Source organism: Lynx rufus, unplaced genomic scaffold (assembly GCF_022079265.1).
Source record: "Lynx rufus isolate CCGP_SWC_20201006 ecotype Redwood Valley unplaced genomic scaffold, mLynRuf1.p SCAF_11, whole genome shotgun sequence".
In the NCBI taxonomy this organism is placed as follows: domain Eukaryota; kingdom Metazoa; phylum Chordata; class Mammalia; order Carnivora; family Felidae; genus Lynx; species Lynx rufus.
The window spans coordinates 11,221,029-11,247,183 of record NW_025814825.1 but is presented as its reverse complement, the minus strand read 5'-3'; the positions used below and the strand labels follow the sequence as shown (position 1 = coordinate 11,247,183).

Below are 26,155 nucleotides of genomic sequence, written 5' to 3'. Positions count from 1 at the left end.
CTTCCCCACTCAGCACTCTCTCAAAAATAAGTAAACATTAAAAAAATAAAGCTATTCTCGCATTTCATGAAGCTTCATTTGACTGAACTACAATGGTACAATATCAATTATTGTTGGATCACATGCATATGTAACCAAAGTTGAAACTTCCACCCGATTTAGTAGTTCAGAGAGTTTTTAGGGCAAAGGTCATGAAAATACAAATAAACACCAACTATAAAAAAATGTTTGGAAAAAGTCCAAATCTGAAGTTAAATTAATCCCCCAAACTTGAGAACCTAGAACAAACTTCATACAAAGAGGTACCCTCTTAGCCATATGTTAATAACAACATTGGCTATTGTTACAGCCAATAACAGTATTGCCTTTAGTGGCTACTGCAGTAGTGCAATAAAGGATAGAAATTAACATGATTATATGACATTCTTTGATGTTATGTCCAAGGCACATGCATCCTAAAACTGATGAATTAGAAGCCATCTGTTCTCAAGACTCTTTAAAACAATGTCAAGAGCCAAATATTTAAAAGATGATTGAGATATCTAAACCTAGACTTAAAAAATTTTAAGGTTTTGGGGCGCCTGGGTGGCGCAGTCGGTTAAGCGTCCGACTTCAGCCAGGTCACGATCTCGCGGTCCGGGAGTTCGAGCCCCGCGTCAGGCTCTGGGCTGATGGCTCAGAGCCTGGAGCCTGTTTCCGATTCTGTGTCTCCCTCTCTCTCTGCCCCTCCCCCGTTCATGCTCTGTCTCTCTCTGTCCCAAAAATAAATAAAAACGTTGAGAAAAAAAGAAAAAAAAATTTTAAGGTTTAAACACCTTCGCTAAGAATAGATGTTTTATTTATTCGTGTTTATATATTTTTGAGAAAGGGAGGGAGAGAGAGAGAGAGCACATGAACAAGGTGGGGATGGGCAGAGACAGAGGAAGACAGAGGATCTGATGTGGGGCTTAAACCCACGAACCATGAGATCATGACCTGAGCCACAGGCTTAATTGAGTGAGCCACCCAGACACCCCATGATTAGATGTTTTAAAATATCCACTTAGGGGTGCCTGGGTGGCTCAGTCGGTTAAAGCGTCCAACTTTGGCTCAGGTCATGATCTGACAGTGTGTGGGTTTGAGCCCTGCATTGGGCTCTGTGCTGACAGCTCAGAGCCTGGAGCCTGCTTAGTATTCTGTGTCTCCCTCTCTCTCTGCTCCTCCCCAGCTGGCATACACTCTCTCTCTCTCAAAAAATAAACATTAAAAAAATGTTTTTCTTAAAATTTTTTTAACATTTATTCATTTTTGAGAGAGTGTAAGGGGGAGAGGGGCAAAGAGAGGGGGACACAGAATCAGAAGCAGGTGCCAGGCTTCCAGCTGTCAGCACAGAGCCCAACACAAGGCTCGAACCCAATGAACCATTAGCTCATGACCCGAGCCCGAGTCAGACGTCCAAGCATCTGAGCCACCCAGGCGCCCCTAAAAATTTTTTTTTTTTACAATATCCACTTAGAGGGCACTTAGGTGGCTCAGTCAGTTAAGCATCTGACTTTGGCTCAGAGCCTAGAGCCTTTTTCAGATTGTGTCTCCTTCTCTCTCTGCATCTTGCACTCTCAAAACTAAACATTAAAAAATTTTTTTAAATATATTAAGATGTTTATACATATTTTGAATAAATAGTGGTGTGAACCCAAATGCCCCCACCCACATAAAGCTCTTGTCTTCAAACTGATCCATTTCCCTGGAACTGAGATTTTTCAGTCCACAGCCTAGAGGATTACTACCTCCTCATCCCCTTTATTCTCTCCACTCACCAGATTGTACTTTCGGGCAATGATGTCAGCCTGTACACGGCAATCTGGACTATCAGCCTGCCCTGGGTTGGGTCTGGGGGAGTGGCACAGTTGGGATGACCCCCACATCACCAGATTCATTGGTTATCGACATATTCTAGTTCCTTAAATGCTCGATGGAGCAACATTTTAGGATTTATCTAATTTAGCCAAATAAAGTTTCTCCCACCATTTGCTTTGCCCAGTTCAAAGCAATTTCTCTAGGGGGTCCTAACTAGTCCTGGAAGCTCCCCTTCTGCTTCAAGGAGAGAACACAGCCTTTTCAGTTGAGGTTTCAAAGGATGAAGCCAGTCTTGAAGAATAAATAGTCCCTTTAAATCCAGGCAGACGTTAGACTAACCTCTGGCTGGGGACACACAGAGAACCTGGAATCTGTGCCTTCGCACACAATTCACACCGCTTCAAGAGAACCTCCCCCATAGCTTGTTATTTGCCTAACTCTTGCCTTGCCATTTTCTTGACCACTCCGTTGTCAAAAATACTTTGTTGCCTACTGTTTACCCCTCCCTCTGCTGACCATCTCAATTCTTTTTTTCCCCTCTCAGCCCAGCAACCCAGTGTTCTTGCCCAACCCAGCTGATCGGCCCCTTTACCACCTACCTGTTCTCCCAACCAAGCACTTAACCACCTTCACAAACTATTATGTCTGAGCATCCTGCTTGTCACCCATCCAACCACACACAGACACTCCACCTTAAATTATGTTCAGAATGATACCTCATAAGGGAATTATATAGTCATGTCAGCTTGAAGGTGAGAAGTGAAACAAAACACTATGAAGAAAATTGATTTTTCCCAGATCTGTTCAGTAGTTGTGACCCTTCTCATAAAAAAACTATCTCAAAGTAGCTTTTCAAAGTCAACATCCTGTAGGTTCCTAGACTTGCTTATCCAATGTAGAAATATTTACCCCTACAGAAAATGCTCAAATTGCTCAGATCATATCTCCAAGACAATTGCTATTTTCCTTGGAGTTAGTTTTAATGGTTTTTTTTAGATTTTATTTTTTTAAGTAATCTCTACTCCCACCATGGGGCTTGACCTCACGACCCCAAGATCAAGAATCGCATGCTCCACCAACTGAGCCAGTTAGGCGCCCCCCTCCTTGGAGTTGTTTTTTAAAAATCATGCATTAATGGGGCACCTTCGGTGGCTCAGTCAGTTAAGCATCCGACTTCGGCTCAGGCCATGATCTCACAGTCTGTGAGTTCAAGCCCCGCATCAGGCTCTGTGCTGACAGCTTGGAGCCTGGAGCCTGCTTCAGAGTCTGTGTCTCCCTCTCTCTGCCCCTTCCCCACTCACACTCTGTCTCTGTCTCTCTCAAAAACAAACATCAAAAAAAATGTTTTTTTTTTTTGTTTTTTTTTTTTTAATTTTTTTTTTTCAACGTTTATTTATTTTTGGGACAGAGAGAGACAGAGCATGAACGGGGGAGGGGCAGAGAGAGAGGGAGACACAGAATCGGAAACAGGCTCCAGGCTCTGAGCCATCAGCCCAGAGCCCGACGCGGGGCTCGAACTCCCGGACCGCGAGATCGTGACCTGGCTGAAGTCGGACGCTTAACCGACTGCGCCACCCAGGCGCCCCCAAAAAAAAATGTTTTTAATGAAAAAAAAGCAGACATTAAGTAGGGAAACCTATTATATATACCTTAGTTAGGAGGGTCTCTAAGTACGTTAAGCTAGAACAGCATCAGGCCCCACCCCAAACCTTCTCAATCGGAAATTCTGAAAGTAGGCTTGGCCTATGAGTTTTAATTAGCCTGTCAGAAAAAAAGCAAAAACAAAAACAAAAGAACACAAGCCTGTCAGGTGATTCTGATGAGTACCAGTTTGAAGTACCATGCCTTAGTTTAGGCATAATGATCACATTCACACTCCATCATTAACGGGCTCAAATAGGAGCTGACTCAGTGACTTAAGCAATATCCTGACTATCTAATAATATATGTTCTCTACATACACAAGAAAAACTAATAATTTATGGTCAAAAGTACTTTGGGATGTAATCTTCATTCATGTATAATAAGCTTGAGGCTTGTTTTTAAACTAGTGAACACCAAGAGAGCAGGTCAATATTACCCACAAGATGAATAGTAGGCAATAATTAATTTGACTTAATCCTGGTTTATACTCGATGTCTTGGTATAATTCTTGGCATCGTCCTCTCAAAAGAAGTTGCTGGTTTAACAATAAATTATGGTCTATATATCACCCATTCTATTAATATATCATAAAACAAGGTAGTGAAATGTGTCAATGATTCTTGAAACATTCTCATTATTCCATTAAGCTTCATCTAACAAAAACAATTAGTAAAGATATTCTTAGAAATTAATTCTAACTAACGTCAAAACAATCTGTTTATGAAATTATAGTGGGAAACACTTCTTTTCTGGAACCCACAGATACGGCAACTATACTGCAGTTAAATCAGGAAATGTGGTACACACTACATGGCCTATAGAGGAGCCTTTTACGGTGCCTCTACTTACTGTGTTCACTTCAATCCTTTGCTTAAAACCAATACATGTTTTTTGAACTTACTTGCGGACTTGCAAAGGTCTCCTGAGATGGGTATGCTGGGCTACAAAGGCTGCATCAAGGAAGTAGGTATAGGACTGTCACAGAGTGCTCTGAAATCCCTTTTAGTATTAGGTCAAACTCTTTTTTTTTTTTTTTTTTTTAATTTTTTTTTTTCAACGTTTATTTATTTTTGGGACAGAGAGAGACAGAGAGCATGAACGGGCGAGGGGCAGAGACAGAGGGAGACACAGAATCGGAAACAGGCTCCAGGCTCTGAGCCATCAGTCCAGAGCCCGACATGGGGCTCGAACTCACGGACCGCGAGATCGTGACCTGGCTGAAGTCGGACGCTTAACCGACTGCGCCACCCAGGCGCCCCACAAACTCTTATCTATAGTGCTCACTATAGTATTTTATTTTTTATTTTTAAGTTTATTTATTTTTGAGGGAGAGATAGAGAGGAAGAGAGCACACATGGGGAAGGGGCAGGGAGAGAGACAATCCCAAGCAGCTGGAGCCCATTGTGGGGCTTGAACTCACATACAGTGAGATCATGACCTGAACTTAAACCAGGAGTCAGATGCTTAACCAACTGGGCCACCCAGGTGCCTCTAGTATTTGTTTTTTTAGGTTTATTTATTTTGAGAGAGCGCGCACACGTGAGCTGGGCAAGGGCAGAGAGAGGAAGAGACAGAATCCCAAGCAGGCTCCATGCTGTCAGCAGAGACCCTGACACGGGGCTCGGATTCACAAACTGTGAGATCATGACCTGAGATGAGATCACCTGAGCCAAGATCAAGAACCAGACACATAACCTACTGAGCCATCCAGGCGCCTCTCCACTATAGCATTTTTGATGAATTCTAGTCAGTATTCCAAAATATCAGGCTCTGAGTAGCCTCTCAAGGTCAATTAATACCTGGATTACAGAGAACTCGCCAAGGTTGGATTGGATCCAGTCAACCACAAAAGAGATCATTCCTTTCCCGCTGGAATGTCAATAACTCTATCTAGATACCTAAACAGAATATCTTTACTGTTTGCTATATACAAGTACCACTATCTGTTTTCATCAAATTCTTTAATGCCTTTTGGGCATAGATATCCATGGGTAAATTCCCTAATACATTTCTGATAAATTTTGTCCACATTCTAATAAGCAAATTCATCCATAGTTAACACATTTCACATTTCTATCCATTCAAATGGATAATTTCCAAATGGTTTTTTGCTTTGTACATAATTATTGTACTTTTTTTTTTTTTTACCAGAAAGTGACCACCACTGTATGAAGGCACAACACAATTACATTGTCATTGTAGCAGAAACCCATTTTGTCCCCTTGATCTCAGGTAAGGCTCTGAGTTGTGGCCCAGAGACTAAGGCCTTGGAAATTTTCCCCCCAACTGAAGCACAGGGAAAGTTGAGACTCTTGGGGCTGTTGTGGTCTTTGGCCCTGTGTCCAAGTTTACTTGTCTCCACTGGTGCTAAAGATGGACGTTAAAATTTACCAAAAATGTGAAAGCATCAAATGGCTTTCCTCTTGAGTCTACCTTTGGCAGTCTCCAAAGCTTGACCCCCTCCACAAAGGTGCAACCCCATATCCTGCCAGTCTTAGGGTCTAGAGACAATGGCCCAGGGGTACACAATTGGGATATTCTCTGTGAATCATGCACCTGTGCAGAAGGTGAGGTGCAGTTACAAGTGACACATGCAGTACTACCATAAACTCTCAGAAGGCAGAGACGGCAGGTAAAAAGGACATGAGCAACATCTGTCCGACCTAGTCCAGCCCGTGAAGTTCAGGGTGTTTATGTTTCTTTTGCTTTCCACTTACAGTAAGACAATGTTTTCCAAGGAATTACCATTGAAGAGTGAACTATTTAGATTTCACTCTGCTGAAACATGAAAGACAAGGTGGAAAAGTCCTATGTTAGCTCTTAACTTTGCCACCATGATTCTGGAATTCCTTGGGACACAATTTGTTCAAGGTATTTATATAAGCTGTATCAATTATATAAAAATATTCTTCTATCTATAAAATTTATTGTCATCCCAAATCTGGTGTTATTAGATAAATACCAAATCACCTCTGAGATTTTAAAAGGCTATTAAGTGAATGTTAGTGAGAAGTTAATTCTAACTTTATGCTGAGCTATTCCCCCTTGATCACTTCTATAGATTGTTTACAGAAGGCATTCCAAATATTCTGAAATATCCTGTAACATTAATTCTCTGGTCTGCATTCAAAATTTTTATGGTTTTACCTTGCTATTTTCAGACAACTAAGGCCTAAATCTTTATTTCTCTAATATACAGTTTTGTTCATCTAGATTCTGAAGTTAAATTTTATCAAGAACAATAAAGATGCTGGGATTATTTGTACAACGTACTTCCACTGTCCCGTGATGGTTCATTATCAATTTCATCAGAAATAGAAGCAGGAAGTTCTTGGGGTACCTGGGTGGCTCAGTCAGTTAAGCGTTTGACTTTTGGCTCAGGTTATGATCTCACAGCTTGTGGGTTTGAGCCCTGCATCAGGCTCTGTGCTGACAGCTCGGAGCCTGGAGCCTGCTACGGATTCTGTGTCTCCCTCTCCGCCCCTCCCCTGCTTGTGCTCGATCTCCCTCCCTCTCTCTCAGAAATAAACAAATATTAAAAAAAAAAAAAAAAAAAGCAGGAAGTTCTCCTTTACTAATATAAGACCACTGATACCAAAGAATCAGCACTCTTTTACCACTTTAGAGGATGTTTTGCATTTTATAATAGGATTAATGTTATTTACTTCATCAGTAACATGATCCATTCAAGCTACAAGACTTTATGATTAAGGTTATAGAATTGTTAGGATGAAAGGCAAGAGCACCTCAAACTTTCTTAAAGTGGCATACAAACGACTTCAAGTTGAATAATCCTACAGTTTCTGAATAAACACGGATTCATAAGAAAATATTAGTTATCTCTAATTCCAAGTTGTGATGTAATAGGTTGCTGTTGGGGATCAGACCAGGTGAAATATTTAAAAGTATGTGGCTGAGGGCCACCTGGATGGCTCAGTCGGTTAAGCATCCAACTCTGGCTCGGGTCATGATCATAGTTTGAGCCCCACATCATGGTCTCTGTTGTCAGCACAGAGCCTGCTTCAGATCCTCTGTCCCTCCTCTGCTCATGTTCTCTCTCTCTAAAATAAGTGTCCAACTTTGACTCAGGTCATGATCTCTTGGTTAGTGAGCTCGAGCCCTGTGTTGGGCTCTGAGGAGCCTGACTGGGATTCTGTGCTTCCCTCTCTGCCCCTCCTCCACTTGTACTCTCTCTCTCAAAAACGAACATTACATTTTTTTTTAAATTAAAAAATAAACATTAAAAAATATGTGAGTGAACAGCAGTATTTTGAGAGGAATGAAAAATGTAAGTGCCACTTAAAAGATTTTTTGTGTTGCTACATTTCTACCTTGACTTAGACAAATTTCAAAAAAACACCTGAAATTCTTAAAATTTCAATTGTTCTACAATGACCGAATCAAACAATAGAAATGCAAAAACAGGGGCACCTGAGTGGCTCAGTCAGTTTTAGTATCTGAATTCAGATCAGGTCATGATCTCAAGGTTCATGAATTCCAGCCCTGAACAGCCCAAAGCCTGCTTTGGATTCTATGTCTCCCTCCCTCCGTCTCTATCCCACCTCCGCTTGCACTCTCTCTCTCAAACATAGAACACTAAAAAAAAAAAAAAAAAAAAAAAAAAAAGCAAAAACAGGGGGCACCTGGCTGGCTTCGTTGGAGGAGCATGTGACTCTTGACCTTGGGTCATGAATTCAAGCCCCACATTAGGTGTAGAAATTACTTAAATAAAACTTTAAAAAAATGCAAAAACAGGTATCTAGAACATAAAAAGGATGGGAAAATAAAACTAAATGTTTTCATAGTCCTGCTTTATCATTTTTGTTAATTTTTTTTTTAATTTTTTTTTCAACGTTTATTTTTGGGACAGAGAGAGACAGAGCATGAACGGGCGAGGGGCAGAAAAAGGGAGACATAGAATCTGAAACAGACTCCAGGCTCTGAGCCATCAGCCCAGAGCCCGACGCGGGGCTCGAACTCACGGACCGCGAGATCGTGACCTGGCTGAAGTCGGACGCTTAACCGACTGCGCCACCCAGGCGCCCCAATTTTTGTTAATTTTTTGACTTGGTCAAGGTCAGATGACAGTACAAAGATATTTACTTCTGAATAATATTCAAAGCAGTTATCTATTTTTTAATGTTTATTTTTGAGAGAGAGAGAGAGAGAGAGAGAGAGAACATGAGTGGGGAAGAGGCAGAAAGAGAGGGAGACACAGAATCTGAAGCAGGCTCCAGGCTCTGAGCTGTCAGCACAGAGCCCCATGCGGGGCTGGAACTCATGAACCCTGAGAACATGACCTGAGCAAAATTCAGATGCTTAACTGACTGATCCACCCAGGCGTCACTAATGTTTATTTATTTTTGAGAGCAAAAGAGAGAAAAGCGGCAACAGGAGGGGGGCAGGGAGAGAGGGAAACACAGAATCCGACGCAGGCTCCAGGTTCCTAGCTGTCAGTAAAGAGCCTGATGCAGGGCTCAAATCCACAAGCTGGGAGATCATGACCTGAGCTGAGGTAGGATGCTTAACTGACTGAGCCACCCTGACACCCCCAATGCAGTTTATTTTTTAATTTTAATTTTTTACAAAGCAGTTTAGAAAGGAAAAAATAGGTCCCTTCTCTTTCCTTCATTTTCTCTAAAACCATTTTTTTTATATGTAACTTGCTTTTCTTTTTCTAAATGATCTCACTTTCCACTTCCACTGAATTTATAAAAAGTTTAATACAATTTAAAAATCTATACTTTTTCTTCATTCTCCCAATATTACTGACTTAAATATCTGGGAAAAATAAGTCTAACAAGTGGACTTTACAATGATTTTTCTCATTTACAAACATACTCTATTAAAGAACTATACTGTTTATTTTTATTATTCTTTAATTTAAAACAATATTTATTTTTGAGAGATTATGAGCAGGGGAGGGGCAGAGAGAGAGAGAGGGATAGAGGATCCAAAGCTCTCACTGTGCTGACAGCAGCAAGCCTGACATGGGGCTGGAACCCATGAACCATGGGATCATGACCTGAGCTGAAGTCAGAAACTCAACAAACTGAGCCACCCAGGTGGCCCCTTTTAGTCTTTTAGTTGAAAAACTTCCCAACTACTCAGAAATGTTTCATTTTACCTTAAAAATGGAGAAACGTTTATTTTATGATAGAGAGTGAGGAAGGGAGATACAAAGAGTGAGAGAGAGAGAATCTCAAGCAGGCTCTGCGCTGTCAGCACAGAGCTCAACTTAGGATGAGATCATGACCTGAGTGGAAACCAAAGTCAGATTTAGCTTAACTGACTGAGCTGAGCCACTCAGGCCCCTGGAGAAACATTTATACAGTAACAGTAAAATTATGGATTAATCATTAATTGTTCTTCAAAGAAGTTCAACAAACCCTAAGACCAGAAAGAGCAGTTTAAAACAAAAATCAGTTTGAAAGAATTTCAGGTATTTTAATCTAGTTCTTAATAAGAGCCACGTGGATTCAATTTAGCTTAAGACACATATAACACGGCACTTACATTCTCATATTAATCTATTTAGAACACCTTGCCATTATCCTAGCAAAATAAGGCAAAATGAAATAAAATAACCCTAATATGGCATATATTTCTATGATAGAGAAACATTCCAGTAAGGGTTAAATACAAAAAAACCCCCAACCATCTGCTAAAGATGTGATTCAATTTTCACCAGTGTTAAAAGACAGGTCATTTAATCCTAGATTTTTCTTTTCTTTTTTTTTAAAGATTGTTTGTTTATTTAGGCAGGCTCTGCACCCAACATGGGGCTCAAACTCATCACCCTAAGATCAAGAGTCACATGCTCTAGTGATTGAGCAAGTCAGGCACCCCTAATCCTAGACTTCCTTTTTGTCCCCCCAAGATTTTATTTTTAAGTAATCTCTACGTCTAATGTGGGGCTCAAACTTACAACCAGGAGATTTAAGAGTCACATGCTCTACCAACTGAGCCAGCAGGTACCCCTCCTGTATTTCTTTAGACCAGAGTTTCTCAACCTGCATACTGACGTTTTGGGCTAGATAATTCATTGCTGTTGGGGGGCTATCCTGTGCAATGGAGGATGTTTAGCATTTAACAACTAGATGCCAGTAGCATTCACCCAGTTGTGACAAGTAGAAGTGTTTCCAGACATTGCTAAATGTCCTCTGGGACAGATGATAGGATATCCCCTGTTAAGAACCACTGCTTTACAGTATATCACATTTCCTATGCTTTTCACTCAACGGTTAATCAACTCTTATATATTCACTTAAATTCTGAAGGAAGTACACAGACTAATAAAAAAATTATTTTTAATTAAAGAAGGCTTAACTTAAGACATCATACTGACATCTACTGGCTTGGTACTAAACTGTACATTTGACATATACTGCATTTAAAAAAAAAAACCCTCAAAATTAAAATATAGGTGCTATTTTGGGAAAGTAGAACAATTAACTGAAAGTAGTAACATTAACATCAGTACTGTTCGTTTTTCGTAAGTCTAACATATAATAACAATGGTAACGGTCTATTATTTTCTTAATTTTTGATGTACTGTCTTTTGGATAATTGAATTTGTAATGAACGGCTTAGAGACTGATAATTAAAGGGATTTTTTTAAACAAGTAAAAAAGTATGGTTCAAAAACTTGCAAAAAATTAAGCAGCATGCTATTTTATGATTTATACTGAAATTTTAGAAGACTGAAAAATTTTTATAAAAACCTAATGGTAATTCTATAAATAAAATTACAATTTTCTAGATATTTTAATAAAAGACATTTGGTAATTAAATACTACTATCAATTAAATTGATGAACTTTATTGGGGTTAAAACTATAACAAAGTTCATCCTAAAACATTTTGCAATGCAAAATTATTTCACTCAAGGAGTGTTTAATATTTGAATGCCAGGAATTACAAGCAATTTTCAAAAGCAGAGACTCTTCACATTCATAAAACTTTATACATCATTTGAACTAACAGATATTTATACTACTAAAATCAAACATGCATCACTTTCAAACATTCTTGTATCATGATTTTATATATTACATTATTTAACACCGTTCCTCACTGCTACATGTATTTATCATACGCTTGCACCATTCTCCTTGGATTTCTGATCTTTATCTTCATTCTTCACGTTATCCTGCAACACAGTAGACAAACAGATTTTATTAGATTCTCTTAAATGTTACTTTAAAAGTAAACATTAGTAAACAGATACTCTAAATAGTCCATTTTACCATACATAAAAAACTGACTCAGGGGGCAACTACGAAAGAAAGCTCTCAATTCTACTACGCAGAATGATTTCTAGTATGTGAGAAAGCTATCTAAGTCCTAAGAAATTTAAAGTTCTTAGGAGTAAGAGCAGTATATTAGGAATACAGCAGTATAGTAGGAATTTTTACTCCTTGTTCTGAGTGACACTGAGGATATGGCAGATCTCTCAATTACTGAAATTATTTTGTAATGGCACTGAGTCACAGATTTGTCTTTTAGTGACAAAGCACACATAAACCACATTGACATTTCAATTAAGTTCTAGAAAAATAAATCTTTTGGAAATTGCTTGTAATTAATCTAACAAAGGACAGAATGATACCATTATTTAAGCCTAGAAAAACTACTAGGAGCTTAAGAACATTAAAATTTCCAAACACAAATTTAAAAGTTGAAATAAATTGAAAATACGAAAGTACAAAACTGCTAACCTTCTTCAGAACAGTGTGGATTTCATCCATTACTGTAGATAAGTTTCTGATTGTCTTACTGAGTTGGTTTTCAAATTGCAAATTCATGTTTTCTGTAATCTTTAAGTTTTCTTGTAACTGACTAAAGTCCTTTTTAACTTCTCTGAGTTCACCAGAGAGGCTTTTGTTGGAATTCTCCAAATTTAATATGGTTTTTTCATCCTCATCTGTTAAAAAAAAAAAAAAAAAAAAAAATCATCTTTCCCCTTTAACATCCCCAATTTAACTTAAAAAAATTTTTATTTTATTTTATTTTTGAGAGAGACAGAGTGAGAGCGAGGGGAGGGGCAGAGAGAGGGGGAGACAATCTGAAGTAGGCTCCAGGCTCTGAGCAGTCAGCACAGAGCCCGACATGGGCTCGAACCCACAGATCATGACCTAAGCCAAAGTCTTATGCTCAACTGACTGAGCCACCCAGGCGTCCCTCCCCCAAATATAACTGTGAAGTTAAAAGTATAATGGGGCCCCTGGGTGGCTCAGTTAGTTGAGCATCTGACTCTTGATTTTGGGCTCAGTCATGCTCTCATGGTTTGTGGGTTTGAGACTCCTCCTTGGACTCTGCATTGACTGTGTGGAGCCTGCTTGGCATTCTGTCTGTCTGCCCCACCCCACTTGTTCTGTCTATGTCTCAAAAATAAATGAACTTAGGGGCACCTGGGTAGCTCAGTCCATTAAGCGTTCAAGACTTGATGTCAGCTCGGGTCATGATCTCACAGGTTCATGAGTTCCAGCCCCACAATAGGCTACATGCTATCAGTGTGGAGCCTGCTTGGGATTCTCTATCTCCCTCTCTCTTTCTGTTCCTCCCCCACTCTCTCTCTCTTTCTCTCTCTCTCTCAGAATAAACTTAAATAAATAAATAAACTTAAAAAAAAAAAAGTAGGGGTGCCTGAGTGGCTCAGTCGGATAAGTGGCAGACTCTTGATTTCAGCTCAGGTCACGATCTCATGGTTCCTTAGATCAAGCCCCACACTGGCCTCCACACTGACAGTGTGTGGAGCCTGCTTCTGATTCTCTGTCTTCCTTTTTCTGCCCCTACCCAGCTAGTGCTCTCTCTCAAAATAAGTAAACAAAACAAAACAAAACAAAACAGGGATTTAAGGAGGGGCACCTGGGTGGCTCAGTTGGTTAAGTGTCCAACTCTTGATTTTGGCTCAGGTCATAATCTTACAGTTCATGGGTTCAAGCCATGCACTATCCATGTGGAACCTACTTGCGATTCTCTCCCCCATCGTTGTCTGCAGCACCCTACCCCCTGCATTCTCCCCCTCTCTCTTAAAATAAAATAGATGATTGATTGATAGATAGATAGATAGATAGATAGATATGCCTGGATGGCTCAGTTGGTTAAGCATTCAACTCTTGATTTCAGCTAACGTCATGATCTCACTGTTAGTGAGATCAAGCCCCACATTAAGCTCCATGCTGCCAGCATGGAGACTGCTTAGGATTCTCCCTGACCCTCCCCTGCTTGCATGTGCTCTCTCTCAAAATAAATAAACATTTAAATAAACAAACAAATAAATAAAAGATGCAACAGAATAGGGATGCCTGCCTGGCTCAGTTGGTGGACAGACAACCCTTAATCTTGGGGTTTTAAATTTAAGCTCCACGCTGTGTAGAGAAAGACTGTTTAAAAATAAAGTCTTAAGGGTTAAGGGGCACCTGGGAGGTTCAGTTGGGTTAAGCATCCAATGATTCTGTCTCCCTCTCTCTCTCTCTGCCCCTCCCCTGCTTGTGCTGTCTCTCAAAAACAAATAAACATTAAAAAAAAAATAAAAAGGGGCGCCTGGGTGGCGCAGTCGGTTAAGCGTCCGACTTCAGCCGGGTCACGATCTCGCGGTCCGTGATTTCGAGCCCCGCGTCAGGCTCTGGGCTGATGGCTCAGAGCCTGGAGCCTGTTTCCGATTCTGTGTCTCCCTCTCTCTCTGCCCCTCCCCCGTTCATGCTCTCTCTCTCTCTGTCCCAAAAATAAATAAACGTTGAAAAAAAAAAAAAATTAAAAAAAAAAAAATAAATAAAAAATAAAGTTTCTCCAGGCTCTGAGCTGTCAGCACAGAGCCTGATGTGGAGCTTGAACTCAAGAACTGCAAGATCATGACCTGAGCTGAAATCGGACACTTAACCAAGTGAGCCACCCAGGCGCCCCAAAAATAAAGTCTTAAAAGATTCAACAGAACAATAAAGGAATCTAAGAATGCACATGAAAAATCAAAGATTCTTCTACAGCTAAGCAATGTTGTAGTTTTTATTAAAGTGATCAAAAGTAAGTTACATTATGTGCCTACTCTAAAAGGCAAAGGATGGATATGCAGGTGTATGTAAGTATGTATACATATGTGTACACGCATAAATCCCAACAGGGTGTTAAAAGTACCAAAATACCCAATGCTGTTCCTTACCCGTTTTTTCTTCTAGCAATTGCAGCTTCTGTTCTACTTCAGCTCTTACTTTTTCACTTTTTTCCAATTTTTGCAAGAGGCTTCCTACATCTACCATTGCACCATTGTACACGATAAGACCAACATTTTCTTCCACATCCTTTGGTTCCTGTTTTACTGTTGGTGTTGGAAGTAACAACCTGTTTCCTATTAAAAAATTTTTTTTATCATTATTTTTTCTTTAATAACATAATTATAAAATGACATAATCGTAAAATAATACACTCAAACCTAGCATATCTTCCTGCAGTGCTTCAGACTCTTCATGGTTTTCTTCATCTTTTGAAGTGTCTGTTAATTTCCGGTAAAAGCAAGATTCACGGAGTACTACTTTATTCAGAAGTTTCTTTACCTGTTATTCAAGCAAGTAAACAAGTTAAAAAGAATATGTTTTTGATTTCCTTAATTGTGTTATTTTCACATATGAGGAACATCAATGGCATTTGTGTTCTTAGTACCTCTCCCTTTGAAACACTTCTGCTTTTTTCTATAACTGTCTTCCCCATAAACCTAAAATTCAAATAATCTTTTGAAAAAAATTTGTTAAAAAAGAAAAAGTATAACACTGATAGAAACACTAACACATACATTAAGGTATATGTACAAAGATATGACAGCATATAGCCTGTAATTCTAAAACATGGAAACCGCCTAACAACAGAGACTACTTAAAGGAAATTATAGTACATCTATGTTACACAATGCTATGCAATCATAAAAAGAAAAAAGTGGGGTAATTGTGTGTGCCTGGGTGGCTCAGTCAGCTGAGTGTCAGACTCCTGAGTCTGGCTCAGGTCATGATCCCAGGGTCTTGGGATCATGACCTGTGTTGGTCTCTGCACTGAGCATGGAGCCTGCTTATGATATTCTCTCTCCATACCCCCAACCCCCTGCTCACACACACTCTTTAAAAAAAACAAAAACAAAAACAAAGTGGGACTCTATTTTCGTGGCAGAATGGCCACTATACGTTGTTAAACGAAAAAAGCTGTCCAGGGGCACCTGGCTGGCTCAGCTGGTAGATCATGGAACTCTTGACCTCAGGTTGTAAGCTCAAACCCATGGTGGGTGCAGAGGTTAGTTAAAATCTTGAAGAGAAGAGAAGAGAAGAGAAGAGAAGAGAAGAGAAGAGAAGAGAAGAGAAGAGAAGAGAAGAGAAGAGAGGAGAGAAGAGAAAAGCTGTCTATCAATAACATATAAAATGGTTTCATGTGTTGTATCTGTGTACACACAGATCGTATGTACATGTATACGAGTTGCTTACAAAAAGATCCAGAGAACTATATATGAGGCCAGAGGTGTAGAAAAAGCTTTTTTTTACTTCACACATCTCAATATTTCTTGACTGTATTACTTAAAATGGCTTTTCATTTTAAATAGTCACAAGACAGATTACCTGAGCCCGAGAAAGATGTAGTCCAAGAGTATAAAGTATTTCTTCCAAATCCTTTTCAAGAAGGTAACCACAATGGCTTTGATCAAAATAAACAAATGCCATTAACAAATCCCTGTTAATTGTGATCATCTGAGTCTTTTCTTTTTCCTAAAGAAAATGCAGAAGATAACAGTGAAAAGTAAGAAACTGAGAGTGTGTCTATATAATAGCCAAAATCTGAAAAGACCTTTGTCTCATGTTAGAAGTTAAAATGAGTTGATCTGGTTTATGTGTATGGGAGAAAGGAATAAGACATACCAGTTTACCTGACATAAACATAAATACCAAAATACAACTGGCTGAATTTTGCTCCAAGTGGTAATATATACGTATACAAGGATGAATAAACTTCATGTGTTATGCTTAAGTTTGGATTATGTGAGTAATGGAAATTATTATATTATAAAGAACACAGTATCCAATAAATACCTTATCTTTAGAGGGTCTCTCCTTGCAGTACCTGTTGACATCTCTTTTGTCATCTCGTTTGTTTATTTCTTCCTCATCCCTATCTATAAAATCAGAACAACAGCAAAATACTCATTAATACAGATATTTCCAACTATTACAGAGGCCAAAGATAGTTTTCTATTACTTACTTTCAAAAGACATAAGGGCAAAAAAAATTATATCAATAAAAATGGTTTGGAATTCACAGGAAAGAATTATGAAGAAAAATGGGTGCCTGGCTAGCTCAGTCAGTGGAGTACGTGACTCTTGATCTCAGGGTTGTAAGTTTAAGCCCCATGTTGGGTGTAGAAATTACCTAAAACATTAAAAGAAAAAAAAAACCTATAAAGAATAAGAAGAAATGTATAAAGAGGCTAGAAGGAGGAAAAATTTAACTTTATTAAATCAATTAACTTTGTTCCATAAAAATTTGGAGGACATAGTTCAAAAAATGAATGTTTTATATATAAAATTAGAAATTATAACACAAATTTAAACAAAGCGAAATATATTTTCTAAGAATTAAAAGGAAAAATATTCAACACAATAAAACTAACTGCAAACAGATTATTGCAAAATAAAACGTGAGCATCTGAGAGATGTTAAGATGATTTTAGAAGACCTGACTAACAGTATTAATATCCAGAATTTGCTGACATTTACATATCTATTCCAAAGTAAAAGATGGGAACTTGGATAAATCATTCTTTTTATTTTAAAAGATTTTTTTTTTAATTTTTTATTTTTTAGAGAGAGAGCGAGAGAGAGCGAGCATGAGCTGGGGAGAGGGGCAGAGGAAGAGTGACAATCTCAAGCAGGCTCCATGACCAGCACAGAGCCTGATGCAGGTTCATGACCTGAAAGGAAATCAAGCTGGATGCTCAATGGACTGAGCCACCTGGGCACTCATTCCATTTTAATTTTTTTAAAAAGATTTTATTTTTAAAAATCTCCATACCCAACTATGGGGTCTGAAACCACAATCCCAAGATCAAGAGTCACATGCTTCATCAACTTAGGCAGCCAGGTGTCCCTGAATTGCACACTCTTTAAAAAAACTTTATTTATTTTTAAGTAATCTCTACACTCAACCTGGGGCTCAAACTCATGACCCCAAGATCAAGAGTCGCATGCTCATGACTGAACCAGCCAGGCACCCGAACTGTACTCCAAATTTTAAATGAAGGAATTACATAGTATGTGAATTATATCTCAACAAAGCCATTATTGTAAAACATAAATAGGCAAAAGGTCTAAAACTGGACTGTGGTGATGGTTTCAAAAAAAGTTACTAAGAATGATTAAATTGCACATTTAAAAAAAAAATTTTTTTTTTAACATTTATTTATTTTTGAAACAGAGAGAGACAGAGCATGAGCAGGGGAAAGGCAGAGAGAGAGGGAGACAGAATCTGAAACAGGCTCCAGGCTCTGAGCTGTCAGCCCAGAGCCCGACGCAGGGCTCGAACCCACAGACCGCGAGATCACGACCTGAGCCGAAGTCAGACGCTTAACCAACTGAGCCACCCAGGCGCCCCTAAATTGCACATTTAAAATGAGTTTTGTAGGGGCGCCTGGGTGGTGCAGTCGGTTAAGCGTCCGACTTCACCCAGGTCATGATCTCCCGGTCCGGGAGTTCGAGCCCCGCGTCGGGCTCTGGGCTGATGGCTCAGAGCCTGGAGCCTGTTTCCGATTCTGTGTCTCCCTCTTTCTCTGCCCCTCCCCCGTTCATGCTCTGTCTCTCTCTGTCCCAAAAATAAATAAACGTTGAAAGAAAAAAATTAAAATTAGATGTTGCTAATTTCAGCATCTGAGTCTTCCCAGGTTTAGGCCTCATTGAAAAAATAAATAAATAAATAAAAAATAAAATGAGTTTTGTAGTATGTATTAGCACCTCAACGAACTGTTTAAAAACAAATGTGTCCTTGGAACCATACTATAGTACAGAGCAGTTCAGCTGCTTTATTAGGTTTATTACTTTATAGGGTAAACTAACTTACTGCTAAGAGCTTCAGTTTCCTCCATCATAAAATACAGAAAATACCCTCTGAGTAGAACTATAATTACAAATAATTTTTATCAAGAGTATATCATATACTACACAAATGTTAAATTCCCTTCCTTAATATTTTATAGACATGATCCACCTTATTTGAGTATTTAACTTGAAAGCTGTCACTTTGAAAACTTTGACTCTCCTGGAACTTAGATTTTTAAAAATAACTTTAAAGAGGGGCACCTGAGTGGCTCAGTCGGTTGTGTCCGACTCTGGCTGTTCATGATCTTACAGTTCATGAGTTCGAGCCCCACATCGGGCTTGCTGCTGTCAGGTGAGAGCCCACTTTGGATCCTCTGTCCCCCCCTCTCTGCTTCCCCACTGGCTCTATCACAAAAATAAACATAAAAAAAGAGTTGGGACACTTAACCAACAGAGCAAGTCAGGCACCACAGTGTGTTGGTATTTTAAAGGACACAGTTGACAGATACCATCAAATTTCTGTCCAAAAAAGTGCAACAATTTAAACTGACCCCAAGAGTGATGAAACAACTCTTCTCTTTACCCTGGTTAATATGACCTTTTATTAAAAACTTAATTTCATCAAATTGATAGGAAAAAATAGATCTTATTGTTATATGCTGATTACTAAGATTTAACACCATTTTAGACATTAAATGACATTGGATTTTCATTTTTAAAAAAATTACCAATTCTACTTTACCACTGGAAAAAGAGTAGTCTCCCAATAGGTTACTTGATAGGTTAATGAAATATAGTATAAGGGAAAAAAACGTGATATCATAAACAAGCAGCAATTGGAAATACAAAGAAAACCAAAAAAGAACGATAATCCCATCACCCTATTTGGCTTTGCAGTTAATGATATTCATTCAACAAATATCTACTAGAGACTATTTGGATGTTGAGACTATTCCAGGAACTTGATATAAACATCAGAAAAGAGGAGACAAAAACTGCTCTTCTATTTTTTTTTTAAGATTTTATTTAAAAAATTTTTGAAGATTTTTTTAAAAGTTTATTTTATTTTTAAAGATTTATTTTTGAGAGTGTGTGTGAGTGGGGGAGGGGCAGAGACAGGGGAAGGACAGATGATCTGAAGCGGGCTCCCTGCTGACAAGAGACTGATGTGGGGCTTGAAACCACAAACCATGAGACCATGACCTGAGCCAAAGTTGGATGCTCAACAGACTGAGCCATCTAGGCACCCCTAAAGTTTATTTATTTTGAGAGAGAGAGCACACACACGCATACAGCGAAGGGGCAGAGAGATAACTCTAAACAGGCTCCGTGCTGTCAGTGCAGAGCCCAGCGTGGGACTCAAACCCATAAACTGTGAGATCATGACGTGAGCCGAAATTAAGAGTCAGATGCTTAACTAACATAGCCACCCAAGGTCCCCTTTTAAGATTTTATATTTAAAATTTTTTTCAATGTTTATCTCTGAGAGAGAGAGCACGAATGAGTGCTAGAGGGGGAGGGACAGAAAGGGAGGGAGACAGAATCCAAAGCAGCCTCTGTGCTATCCACATAAACCCCAACATAGGGCTCGAACTCCCAAACTGTGAGATCATGACCTGAGCAGAAGTTGGGATGCTGAACCAACTGAGCCACCCAGCACCCCCTTAAGATTTTACTTTTAAGTAATCTCTACAACCAACATGGGGCTCAAACTCACAACACGCTCCACCAACTAAGCCTGCCAGGCATGCCAACACTGTTTTTTGTATGTATGTATTTGTTTTTTAAAAAATTTTTTTTTTGAGAGAGAGAGAGCAAACAATCCAGTGGGGATGGGCAGAGGCAGAGAGGGGGAAAGAGGATGTGAGGTGGGCTCTGTGCTGACAGCATCGAGCCCAATGTGGTGCTCGAACTCACCAACTGTGAGATCATGGCCTGGGCCAAAGTTGGACCCTCAACTAAGACACCCAGGTGCCCCTATATGTATGTATTTTTAAGTAAGCTCCTTGCTCACCTGAAGCCCAATGCAGGGCTTAAACTCACAACCCTAAGATCAAAACGTGAGTTGAGATTGAGAGTCAGACACTTAACCAACTAAGCCACCCAGGCAGCCCCTTAACAATTTTATTCTTTTTTTCTTTTTAACGTTTGTTTATTTTTGAGAGAGAGAAAGAGAGAGCGTGCGTGCATGCAGCGGGGGAGGCACAGAGACAGAGGGAGACACAGAATCCAAAGCAGGCTCCAGGCTCTGAGCAGTCAGCCCAGAGCCCGACGCAGGGCTTGAATCCACGAACTGTGAGATCGTGACCTGAGCCGAAATCGGATGCTTAACCGACTGAGCCACCCAGGTGCCCCAACAATTTTATTCTTAAGTAATCTCTATACCCAATGTGGGTCTCAAACCCACAAGCCTGAGATCAAGGGTTGCATGCTCTACTGAATGAGCCAGCCAGGTGCCAAAAAAACCTCCCTCTTTTCCTTACTAAGAGCTCATATGTATTCAACTAGGAAAAAGACAGTAAGTAAAATAAGTACTTAGTGTTAAGAAAATAGGTTTAAAGTTCTATAAGTAGAACAGAATAAGGAAGGATGAGGAATGTGGACTGGTGGGGAGGACTACATTTTTTTTTAAAGAGGGCTGAGTGCAGAGTAGGCCTTACTGAGAAAGTGATAGCTGAACAAAGACCACAAATGTGAAGGAGTCAGGAAGGCAGATCTCTGGGAAAGAGTGTGCACATAGAAGGAACTGCCAATGCAAAGGTCCTAATATGGGGGCATACACAATGGGTTCAAGAAACAGGATCCATTAGGTGCAATGTGCAAGTAGAAAGAGTGGTAAGAGATGAAATTACAGACTTGATGTGGTAGAGCCTTAGACAGATGTCACTGTAAACACTTTGGCTTTTAACATGGAGTGAAATGGAGACCCACTGAAGGAGTCTGAAAACAAATGAGAAAAAATAAATGAAATGACTTAAATTTTACAAAGGTAATTCTGTCAATTGTGTTGAGAAGAGACTTTATTTTTTTTTACTTTTTTTAAATTTTTTTAATGTTTATTTACTTTTTTTTTTTTTTTTCAACGTTTATTTATTTTTGGGACAGAGAGAGAGCATGAACGGGGGAGGGGCAGAGAGAGAGGGAGACACAGAATCGGAAACAGGCTCCAGGCTCTGAGCCATCAGCCCAGAGCCCGACGCGGGGCTCGAACTCACGGACCACGAGATCGTGACCTGGCTGAAGTCGGACGCTTAGCCGACTGCGCCACCCAGGCGCCCCGATGTTTATTTACTTTTGAGAGAGACAGAGAGCAAGCAAGGAAAGGGCAGAGAGAGAGGGAGACACAATCCAAAGCAGGCTCCAGGCTCTGAGCTGTCAGCACAGAGTCTGACATGGGGCTTGAACTCACGAACTATGAGACCATGACCTGGGCCGAAGTTGGACACTCAACTGACTGAACCACCCAGGTGCCCCGAGAAGAGACTTTAAAGGACAAGTGAGCAGGCCAGGAAACCAGACAGGAAGATATTTATTTATTTAAATCTTTATTTATTTTGAGAGTGGGTGAGCGAGCAGGGGGTGGGGAGAGGCAGAGAGAGGGAGAGAGAGAATCCCAAGCAGGCTCCGTGCCACCAGCGCAAAGCCTGACTCGGGCTCAATCCCACAACCCATGAGATGATGACCTGAGCTGAAATCAAGAGTTGAAAGCTTAAGCAACTGAGCCAACCAGATGTCCCCAGATAGATTTTTAAAAATAAACTATGCAAGGGACAGCTAGGTGGCTCAGTCAGTTAAACATTCAACTCTTGATTTTGCCTCAGGTCCTGATCCCAAGGTTCATGAGATAAAGCCCCATGTGGGACTCTGCACTGACAGCATGGAGCCTGCTTGGGATTCTGTCTCTCTCCCTGTCTCTGCCTCTCCCCTGCTTGTGCTCTCGCTCTCTCAAAAAATACAAAACAAACAAAAAACAAACACTTGAGGCATCTGGGTGGCTCAGTCAGTTAAGCGTCTGGTTATGATCTCACAGTTTGTGGGTTTGAGGCCTGCATTGGGCTATGTGCTGACAGCTGTGGTGAGCTTCAGATTCTGTGTCTCCCTCTTTCTGTGCCCCTCCCTTGCTTGCTCTCTCTCTCAAAAATGAATAAACATTAAAAAAATAAAAATAAATAAAAATAAACTAGGCAAGAGAAACATCGCTTGGATTAAGGTTAGATTAGTGGAGCTGGTAAGATATGGTCTGCTTCTGGATTTTTTTTTTTTTTTTTAATGTTTATTCACTTTTTGAGAGAGACAGGGTGCGAGCAGAGCAGGGGCAGAGAGAGAGGGAGACACAGAATCTGAAACAGGCTCCAGGCTCTGAGCTGTCAGCACAGAGCCCAACGCGGGGCTCGAAATCACAAACTGCAAGATCATGACCTGAGTTGAAGTCAGATGCTCAACTGACTGAGCCACCCAGGCACCCCTGGATGTTTTTAAGACAGAGAAAATATGACTTCCAGATAGGAAGGAAATGGCATATGACAAAAAAGAGGAGTTTAGGAGGATTCCTAAATTTTAGCTTGAGCAATTTAAAGGATGAAGTTGCCATCAAATTAGTGTAATAGGCTGAGGGTGGAAGGTTTTTTGTTTTCTTTTTGGTAAAGGGGGAAAGCAGGAGTTCAGTTTTAGATACGTTTATTTTGAAATGTCAGATAACTTAATGGAGATACCAAGTAGGCAGCTGATAGGGAAATATGGGAGAGAGGTCTGAACTAAGACATACCTTTGAGAACAGTCAGTATATAACAGTACTTTATATATAGTATATATATAAACAGTATATAACAGACAGTACTTTAAGCTAGGAGAATGGATGAGAAAACCACCAAGGTAATTATATACTAGAATAAAGAAGACAAATAAGGATTGAGAGCCAGAACATTCTGACACAGACAAAATAATGAGAAAACAGTTTAGTGATTTAATTAAAGCAGTGATAGGACCATACTGGAGAACGGGGCGGGGAGGTGGGGGGAACCAGGACAATAAAAAAGGGCTAAATTGGACAAAGCAGGTTATAGAAGATAAATGAAGCAATATTGCTATTGAGATTATTAGAACAATTAAGACTAGATATTAGGTGGTTAAAGTGGAATATGATGTTATTGTTAATTTTCTTAGGTGGGATTATAGAGTTATGGTTAAGAGAATATCTTTTCTTAGGAAAGTTGAAGAATTCCTACTTTCAAATGGATCAGAAACACACAGAAGACAAAATATTCACAAATGAATGAATTGTTGGATATGGAGTGTTTGATGCACTATACTCTCAGCTTCTTTTATGTTCAAATATTTTCATTAACGCAAAGAAAAGTAAAATGCTGTGGTAGCAAGAAAAGGTAGAGGCAAACCAAAAAATACCTTAAATAGTAATAATCCTCAGAAAATATATATTATAAAAAATCTCTATCCTAAAAAAGGATCTTTAGGGGCACCTGGGTGGCTCAGTTGGCCAAGCATCCAACTTCAGCTCAGGTAATGATCTCACAGTTCTTGAGTTTAGCCCGCTTCGGGTAATATATGTGCAGCATTCCCAGGCAGTCCTAAGTGTCCTACAGAAAAACCCTGGGTTGAACATAAAGGGGGTCTGGGTGGTGTTAACAGAAGGGAAGGCAGAGCTGGTGCAACTGGCCATGGAGAAAGCTGACTTGGCTTGTGTAGCACAGAGAAGACAGCTGGTTTATTCCATGACTGCTTGTCCTAAGCAGAAAGTGCCTTTCAGGATCTATTTTTGGAGGTTTATTACATATGTCTGGTTCTCAATTCCAACAGTTTAGTAAGATCTAAATAAAATGCTAGATTCTACTTAAAAAAATTCCTCTCATCTATTAATAATATAAACAGGTTTTTACTAAAAAATATTTTACTGTTTCTAACGAAGAAAAAATACTAAAATTCTAGATTGTGATTACATAAAGTCAACAAACAAAAAATATAGTTCATCCAAAGGACAGATAAAGAAATTTGAACCATACCATCTTCTTCATCCTCAGCTTCTTCTGCTTCCATTGGATCATACTCATCCTGATTATTATCTTCTTCAGTTTCATCATCATCTTTAGAATCATCTTTTCTTTTATCTTCTTTCTATAATTTAAAATGTCTTAAAATTAAACAAGATATCTGACCAAACGTTAAATGACTGAAACCAAAAATCATTAAATTCATTAAATTTACTTGAAAAAGATACTATAAAATCTTAACAATGCACTTTAAAAGTAAACTACCATTCAAATATATGTAAATAAACCACTATGCTATACACCTTAAATTATAAAAAAGAAATAAACTATCACAAACAAGATCTAGATGTTTATAGAGGCTTAATTCAAAGAATTAAATTTCTAATAATACAGTAAAATCTTTTAGTTTGGCCTTTACATTTCACTATCATGATGAAATTCATCATCACTTTTATACTCTAGAAGACTAAATGAAAACTTCTAAATCAGGTTGGTGGCCATGGAAATAATTACAGACCTTCCTTTCATCTCTATCTTCTTTTTTATCCTTATCATCGCCTGATTTTCTCCGCTTGGGTTTTGGTTCATCAGTTTCATCATCTCTATCTTCTTTTTTATCTTTTCTCTCATCTTTTTTGCTTTTCTTCTCCTTTTCTTTTTTGTCCTCTTTCTCAGGAAGAGATAATAATGATTTGTATATTCTGACACCAAAATCTCTTTGAAGCATTTCATTGAAAAGTTCTGCAAACAATGAAACCTATAAAAAGATACCAAGAGTAACGCAACTTTAATAAAAATACTGAATACATCCAGCACAGTAATTTATCAAATAATGACTTGCCACATCTAACAATTAACATTCACTAATAATAGAGTTGTAATAATTGGTGTCAATGATGTTGAAGATTCTCAAAAGACTCAAAAACTCTTATGAATACTATATAGTGTACTTTTGGCCAAATTTAGAAAAAATAGTAAAACTGTACCACAAAAAATTTTAAAATGAGTAGAAAAAAAGGGTTTCTACTATTTTACACAGCAATTCATCTTCATGATTAACGAATTTTATTCATTTACTCAGCAAGTTTTTCTGAAATGCCTACTATGTAACATGGAGTGTTTTAGGCATTGGTGATATAGCATTAAAGAAAGCAGACAAAAATCTTGACTCTAATGAGCTAATAATCAAGTGGGGAAAAGTAAAAGATAACCAAACCAACATCAAATGTTTAAGCAGGATAAACACAGAGAGAGTAACAAAATGTAATATAGTCAGAGAAGGCCTCTCTGAAAAGTGAGCTGAAGGTGGCAAGGGAATGGGCCATATAAATATCTATAAAAGCATTTCAGAAGAGGGAGACCAATTCAGAATTCTGAGTAGGGAGTATGCATTATTATTATGCAAGTGTCCATGTATACCGACATACTCATGAACCTAAAATTATATAATGAATTTTCTACATAAAGATTTCTAAGGAAGGGGCATCTGGCTGACTCAGTCGGTAGAGCACACAACTCTTGATCTCGGGCTTGTGAATTTGAGCCCTCCACCAGGTGCAGAGATTACTTAAAAATATTAAAGAAAGAAAAATTCTGGGGTGCCTGGGTG

General features: G+C 39.1%; 1 protein-coding gene across 3 annotated transcripts in view; it reads right to left on the bottom strand.

Moving 5' to 3' along the window:
• Positions 1 to 10,773: 10,773 nt before the first annotated feature.
• The window catches only part of CCAR1 (cell division cycle and apoptosis regulator 1), a 64,907-nt gene continuing 49,525 nt past the window's right edge, over positions 10,774 to 26,155 (bottom strand). For all 3 annotated transcript variants that reach the window (XM_047072864.1, XM_047072862.1, XM_047072863.1), the window contains 8 exons: positions 25,064 to 25,303; positions 24,559 to 24,670; positions 16,544 to 16,626; positions 16,076 to 16,222; positions 14,911 to 15,031; positions 14,641 to 14,826; positions 12,200 to 12,405; positions 10,774 to 11,631 (listed from right to left, as the gene is read on the bottom strand). In XM_047072864.1, coding sequence (XP_046928820.1) covers positions 11,572 to 11,631; positions 12,200 to 12,405; positions 14,641 to 14,826; positions 14,911 to 15,031; positions 16,076 to 16,222; positions 16,544 to 16,626; positions 24,559 to 24,670; positions 25,064 to 25,303 — 1,155 coding nt within the window. In that variant the 3' untranslated portion in view covers positions 10,774 to 11,571. The remainder of the gene's footprint in view (positions 11,632 to 12,199; positions 12,406 to 14,640; positions 14,827 to 14,910; positions 15,032 to 16,075; positions 16,223 to 16,543; positions 16,627 to 24,558; positions 24,671 to 25,063; positions 25,304 to 26,155) is intronic.